Here is a 6,612-nt window from a genome sequence, read left to right as displayed (position 1 = left end):
CGTCAAACTGATACTCTTAATGCTGCCAGAACTACAATACGTCTATTGGAGAGTCTTGTAAGACTAGCACAAGGTACATGTACATGTATTACAATATAAATTTATTATTGATTTTCTTTTTGGTTTATCAGCTCATGCTAAACTGATGCTTCATCCTCAAGTCAGTATACAAGATGCTGTAGTAGCCATTAGTATTATTGAGAGTTCAATGCAGGTAAATTGTGTTAGTATTGTGATGCACAAAATAGTTTTATTTAATGATAATGAATGTGTAATTATCATACATGCATCTAGGCTTCTACTATCAGTGCTGATGGTAATGCTCTTCATTCTTGTTTTCCTGATAATGTAACTGAGGAATATAATACTCAAGGTATTGACACAGTCACTCTCTTTACTAGTACAATCCTTTCTCCCACTCTCTCTTCGTCTCCCCTCAATTTATCACATCTCAATGATGACCTGCCTCATATTGCTACCCCTGCAACTGCACCTGTCACTTCTCCTTCTCTGTTGAATGTAGGACCAGATGAACTCACCAATCTTGACTTGAGCTTTGATACTTAAATTAAATTTTATTACTTTTGATAAGTGAAGTTTGTCTCTTTATCTTTTGTCAACAACATCCAATATAACTTTTTATTAGAAAACTAGCAATAGATCTGGCCAGTGTATATTATCAGGCAACTTATGCAACAGATTGAGGTATAGGAACTAGAGTCTATAATAATGATACGAGTATGTTTTTATGTGTATTGTGTGGTGGCATAGTCATGGCATTGAACTTGTCAAATTAGATCTAGCAGGGTTTCCCATAAAGCATGCTAAGTAAGCTTTGTCAGCTGGCAAGCATTTGGAGCAAATTTAAAAATTCATAAAAAAACAAACTTTGTTTGGAACCAATTCATACTTTCTACACAACATAACTACATGTATATAGACTATATTAAGAAATTTTTTTTAATTAGAGAATTTTCACTTGGCTATTTTGGGCAAAATTTGGCTGAAATCTCTGTACTCTAGACTAGTACAGGGACTTTGGCCTAATTTTTGAGCAGTTTTAAAAAATCAAAAATATTTCAAAGTTGATTGAAATCAGTTAAAACACTTTACGCAACATAAGTACTGGTACATGTATATCTATCAGAAAAAAATGATTAAAATGGAGAATTTTTACTGAGCCATTTTTTGATGAAATTTGGCTGAAATCACTGTACTAAAAGTACAGGGACTTTGGCTCAATTTTTGAGCAACTTTAAAAATCAACAAAAAATTCAAAATTTACCGGAATCATTCTGGCAAACTTTCTACACATAAATACCCGGTACATGCATATATATCAAAAAAATTTTAAATGAAGAATTCTCATTTTGCCTCTTTAGTTAAATTTGGCCGAAATCCCTGTACTATCCTTGTAAATCCCCACATGTACTGTAATATTTTAAAAAGTACAGGGACAATGGCCCATTTTTTAGCAACTCTAAAAATTTTATTAAAAATCTGAATTTGATTGGAATCAGATCAAACTTTCTACACAGCATAAGTAGATGCATTTATATTAGAAAAATCATATCTGTTCCTAATGGCACGCCTCAGAAAAGATTATCAAAATGGAATTTTTGCCCTTATTATTTTTTTGGCGTCAAATTCTCAGTAAATCTACTATAGTTCTGGGTCTTTGGTCCAATTTTTGAGCAACTTGACAATCCATTGACAAGAAGCTGCATGAGCTAGTACAAAAAATCTTGTGGGAAACTACATGGAAACTAGATAGACTATTCTAGATATGTCAAAGGTGAAATTGTAGTAGGACTGTGGCAACCAGAATGATAACTTTGTCTATTGCATTAGGTGTAGTGAGCTCTCCTTTGTCTGTCTTGATGCTTTAAATTGCATTTAACACAATATGGCAGCTCTAAGAGCTCTGCTATATACATTGTACAGTGCAGGTAAGGGAGAGAGAGAGAGGAAGTGGGTTGGAAGTGCATGTACGTACCTGTAAGATAAAGGGAGCAGGAAGATTGACTTGTGTATTTGTAGCATGCAAAGAACTGTTTCTGAAGCTTTCTTTTTTTTGAATTAAGGAAATTTTGTAAGCCCAAGTGAGAAGTGATGAGGCTTCATATTGTAAAACTTGTAATTTTAAAAAGTAATTGCAAAATCAACAATAAAAATTATAAGCATCAAAAAATAACTTTTTAGAATCAAAAATAATAATGATAATAAATAATGAATAATAATAATAATAATAATAGTAAAAGAATAATAACAATAATGAAAGGAGAGGAGAGAAAAGAAGAAGGGAAAGGAATCGAAGAAGAGAAGGAAAAGCAAAATTATAATAATCTTTTATAATTGTCTAATAGTGTCTGTGCTAGTCTATCAGCTCTTCTTGTATTCTCTTGTTTAATTATTTCTAGAAACAAACCAAAATCTTCTCCATCCTCTCTAATGGATCCTTTAACTAAACTAAGCAGCTCATCCATTCTTTGGTTAGCAGTTAATCCACATCTTTCATCAAGAACTTTAGTTTTCTCTCGTTCATTTATCATCCTCTTCTCAAGAAGCTTATCTACTAATGTATTTAGATCAAGCCTTTCCTTTATCATTCCAGTACATTCTGTCATTACTCTATGAGCAATATCAGATCTAAATGTACCTATTAATGATACAAATTCAGTGATTAGTGTGTTAATATCAACCATACCTTCTTCAGTCTCTCTCCTGGTTTGACTGATACTAGCAGTAGAGGAGCTTGAGCTACTAGCACTGTCTACTGCACAAAGCAATGAGTTACAGATCAATTAATGTTAACTTACTCATTGATGAAGGTGATGAAGGTGGAGGCCATCGGTCAATATAGATTGTCATTGAAGGATCTATTCCAGTTAATTTAATAGGACAATGAAGTGGATCCTTAGCAATACCAGGTTTAGCATACACTGACATACTACAGGTTGCATATGAGGGAGTTAATGGAAACTGGTCAACTCTTGATTGAAATAACTTTATATATACAAAAAAGGAATGCTTTAGGTAAAACTAGCTCCTGGAACTTGTGCTTACTTTCATTGGATTCCTGATAGGATTAACAGTCCATCCTACCTGATGTCCAGTGTGTAGAGTCAATTCAAGAGTTCCATTTGGTTGAATAAACTTAAATGAGTCAACAACATCATCATATTCAATACTTGATTTGTGCTTGCTTTCTAAATACTACATGAACATAAATCAAAATAAATAATCAAAATTTGTATGCGTTGGCATATACTTTACCCTTTTAAGAACTTCCAAATCTCTAACAACAGAATACATAGCTTTCCAACAACCAACTTCTTTCTTATCATAGTACATCATTCCAGAATACAATGTATCAGAAGGTGCTACAAAAGTATGCATGTACATGAATTTGTAATATTTTTATACATAAAATATACCATTATTGTCTGACTGTGAAGTGGAATGATAAGTAGAAGATTGCAGTGATTCATCATCATTCCTTGCTGGACACTGTTCACTGGATACAGTAGCTGTAGGTCCATCAGAATCACTTACATGTAGTACATGATCTAACTGTTGTACTGTTGGTTCATCAGTAGTATGGGATTCTACCTCACGGACTAACTGAGAAGGATCATCATTAATTGAGTCTATAAGGTAAAAACATAACATGCAGTATACATGATACAGTTCCATACCATGAGGTGGTGTAGTACTTGTTGATGGAGTGGCTCCTCCTCCACTACTATTCTCTCCTGCTCCATTACTGCTATCATTAGGTGTGTCTCCATTAGTCTCCTCCTCACTATCATTATTTGTTCCTATACATCATACAAACACATCAACAATAAATTATTAATACAAACACTATTGTATACCTTGAGTTACTGTATCATTCTCTGATCCATTCCCACCTCCATTAGGTGTGTCTCCATTAGCAACATGTCCAATACCAAAAGCACAAAATTCGTCACGTTCAATAGAACCATATCTGTACCCTACACTAAAAGATCCTCCTTCAACTATACTGAACTGGTAAGCATTGGGAGACTTCAGTGGGGCTCTCACAAACTTGAGGCAACCAGTCTGACTAGTGTTCCTTAGATCCACACAATGTTGTAGCTCTATTACCAGTGGTTTTAATAGTGCCTTAGATACTGATATTGCATATACTGCACTCACTAGCACAGTACCTTTGGGTACCTTGAAATTACCACCAGCTAGTGCAGTAACAGCTACTTCAGTATCCTTGGACACTGCTCCTTGAGGACACTCTAATCTGAATCCATATTTCTCCCACTGGAGTGAGTCAGACCTGTCTCCTTGTAGGATAAAGAGCTTCTGTCCAGCTATAATGACACTAGAGTCTAGTGAATCTGAAACAATACAGACACATCATATCTAAAACCAGTCTAGTACACACACAATCATTCACATGTGTACATGTACTGTACATGAATAATTTACCCATTGAAGGGATCAGGTAATTAAATTGTAGTCCAATGGAACTAGTCTCTTTGATAGGTTGCTTGAGGACCCTCTCTTGTCTTTCCTTCACTAGTTTGGCTATGTACAACTCCTTTTCTTTAAGGTCTATAAATTAATAGAATATTAATAATTATTATTGATTGATGATGATACACTAACCAGTAATGATCTGTTTCTCATTCTGTGATTGTTCCTCTACTTGTGATGTCAGTTTGGCTATAACTTTGTCTTTCTCCGAAATGAGATTTTGATTGTCGTCTACACAATAAACATATTCTCTCATCTAATACATGCTGTGTGTATAGTTAACTAACCAATAATGATCTGTTTCTCCTTGAGATATTGTTCCTCCTTCTCTTCCAATAGTTCAGCAACTTTGAGTTTAAGTTTCTCATAATCTTCTACAATAATAGAATATTCTCTCATCTAATATTATGTACTGATGATACACTAACCAGTAATAATCTGTTTCTTCTCCTCTACTTGTGTCTTCTCTTCCAATATTTCAGCAACTTTAACTTTAAGCTTTTCTATATCATTAATAAAGATATACAAAATAAAATTTTTTGCTTATACAAATTTGCACTGCATGTACAGTAGCCCATAAATACATGTACTATGATTATTGCTAACAATACCATATATGGTAAGCAGAGCTCACTCTACATCAATCTTATTATTTCTAATGCATGGACAATTTGACCTATATTGAGTACAGGATACTATTTCCATATTCAACATTCTCTAATCCATTAGTATTATAATTTAAACAATCTACACATAAATAACAGTACAACACAATAGTACTTAATTCAACAGTTGATTTATCCTTTTCTGCTTGCTCAAGGAGAGTGGTAGCATCATGAAGTTGCTGACTAAGTGTTGCCTTTTCTTGAAGAAACTGTTGCTGCTCTTTGTCTCGATCTTGCTGTATCTGCTCCTTCTCTTTTATTTCTCTTTGAAGCTGTCCCTCATAGAATTCTCTCTCTCTTTCTTGTAGGTGTCCTCTGAGTAATTGCACCACTTTGCTTAATCCTATAAATTCTCCCAATCACTCAGTATCCTTCTTCTTAGTTGATCTTGATACTGGTCCAGAGGTATTACACTAGTAAACCAATCATTATCACTAGTATATCCTATACAGTAACAAAGTAGTGGAGAATAAGAAATACACAAATTAATTACAGTTAGGTATTATGGTAACCTTATTATTGATGGATTGATGTTTAATCATTGTATGTGTGACCTCTGTCAGTTTACACAGTTAGCCACATGAACATATTATTGTATATAAATACACTGATAATAATATTTCATTCACTCTAGCTCCTATTAATATCAATGTTTCTATATCTGCAGTCATTATATTTCACTATTGTGCATAGCACGAATGAATTGGTAATTATTAGTATCATAGGTATACATCAAATGCTCTCATTAAATATTCATCATAAGAATTACTTACTTTATTGTAATATTATCATTACTAATTATCATTACATATTCAATACACATTGTATCTACTACAGTCTACATGTACTTACTGAGTTCAATAACTGCTGTATCACTTATTGTTGTGTCATAGTTTCTTTTTCCTCCAAACTCAATTATCCAGTTAGTAGTTGGGGTCACACTCCACACTGAGAGAGAATGCCAGTATCTGTTAGTGACATTGTTTGGTAGATTAATCTATAAAATTAAAATGATAATAATTAATTTGTGTATGACCCATTAATTCATTTGATATCTGGTTAATAAACACAATAACTAACTCACAGTTTTATAGTCTGCACAGTATGTTTTATGTGACACAAAGATGACATAATAAAATTAATAATACACAATATATTAATAGACAAGTATACACAACTGAGTGTGTTATTATATCATGTGAGTCCTCAATTAAGAACTTACTAAGTATCTGCATGTACACACATACACATACTAATGACACACTAACACACATACATGTACATCTATACATGCATACACATATAAAGGTACATGTAAAGCATGCATAATTGCTCACACACATACACACACATGTACATGTTACATGTACACATGATGTACGTGTTAGTACACACATACACATATTAAAACATATGCACACATACACACAAA

At 33.3% G+C, this 6,612-nt stretch overlaps 2 protein-coding genes and 1 long non-coding RNA gene across 4 annotated transcripts in view; 1 reads left to right on the top strand and 2 right to left on the bottom strand.

Annotated features, from left to right (window-relative positions):
- The first annotated feature begins 6 nt into the window (after positions 1-6).
- LOC109583205 (DNA helicase MCM9-like) lies at positions 7-640 on the top strand. The gene is made up of 3 exons (XM_019998452.1): positions 7-73; positions 132-214; positions 295-640. Exons 2-3 carry the CDS (start codon positions 146-148, stop codon positions 565-567), a joined length of 342 nt encoding a protein of 113 aa, XP_019854011.1. The 5' UTR covers positions 7-73; positions 132-145; the 3' UTR covers positions 568-640.
- Positions 641-2,276: 1,636 nt separating this feature from the next.
- LOC109583328 (uncharacterized) lies at positions 2,277-4,502 on the bottom strand. 2 transcript variants are annotated; one of them, XM_019998621.1, is made up of 9 exons: positions 4,468-4,502; positions 3,879-4,376; positions 3,699-3,821; positions 3,438-3,650; positions 3,277-3,383; positions 3,067-3,216; positions 2,820-3,006; positions 2,708-2,776; positions 2,277-2,659 (listed from the first exon to the last, which is right to left on the bottom strand). In XM_019998621.1, the coding sequence occupies exons 1-9, from the start codon at positions 4,469-4,471 to the stop codon at positions 2,337-2,339; spliced, it is 1,674 nt and encodes a 557-aa protein (XP_019854180.1). In that variant the 5' UTR covers positions 4,472-4,502; the 3' UTR covers positions 2,277-2,336. The 2 variants fall into 2 exon arrangements, with proteins under 2 accessions (XP_019854180.1, XP_019854188.1); XM_019998629.1 differs by having other exon boundaries at positions 2,708-2,773.
- A 488-nt stretch (positions 4,503-4,990) lies between these two features.
- Positions 4,991-6,612, bottom strand: part of LOC109583309 (uncharacterized) — a 1,856-nt gene continuing 234 nt past the window's right edge. The window contains exons 2-4 of the long non-coding RNA XR_002185458.1: positions 6,033-6,177; positions 5,296-5,624; positions 4,991-5,018 (exon numbers count right to left, since the gene is read on the bottom strand). This is a non-coding gene — a long non-coding RNA (uncharacterized LOC109583309). The remainder of the gene's footprint in view (positions 5,019-5,295; positions 5,625-6,032; positions 6,178-6,612) is intronic.

Source organism: Amphimedon queenslandica, unplaced genomic scaffold (genome assembly GCF_000090795.2).
Source record: "Amphimedon queenslandica unplaced genomic scaffold, v1.1 AMPQUscaffold_13518, whole genome shotgun sequence".
NCBI classification, from domain to species: Eukaryota; Metazoa; Porifera; class Demospongiae; order Haplosclerida; family Niphatidae; genus Amphimedon; species Amphimedon queenslandica.
Note: the sequence above shows the minus strand (reverse complement) of the source record. Positions and strands in the feature narration are given on the sequence as shown.

Coding starts and splice junctions, on each gene's coding strand:
- LOC109583205 (XM_019998452.1), top strand. CDS start 146: ATGCTTCATCCTCAAGTCAGTATACAAGATGCTGTAGTAGCCATTAGT. Junction 215..294: donor TTATTGAGAGTTCAATGCAG/GTAAATTGTGTT, acceptor ACATGCATCTAG/GCTTCTACTATCAGTGCTGA.
- LOC109583328 (XM_019998621.1), bottom strand. Junction 3,007..3,066: donor CTATCAGGAATCCAATGAAA/GTAAGCACAAGT, acceptor GTATATATAAAG/TTATTTCAATCAAGAGTTGA. Junction 2,660..2,707: donor CAGGAGAGAGACTGAAGAAG/GTATGGTTGATA, acceptor TATCATTAATAG/GTACATTTAGATCTGATATT.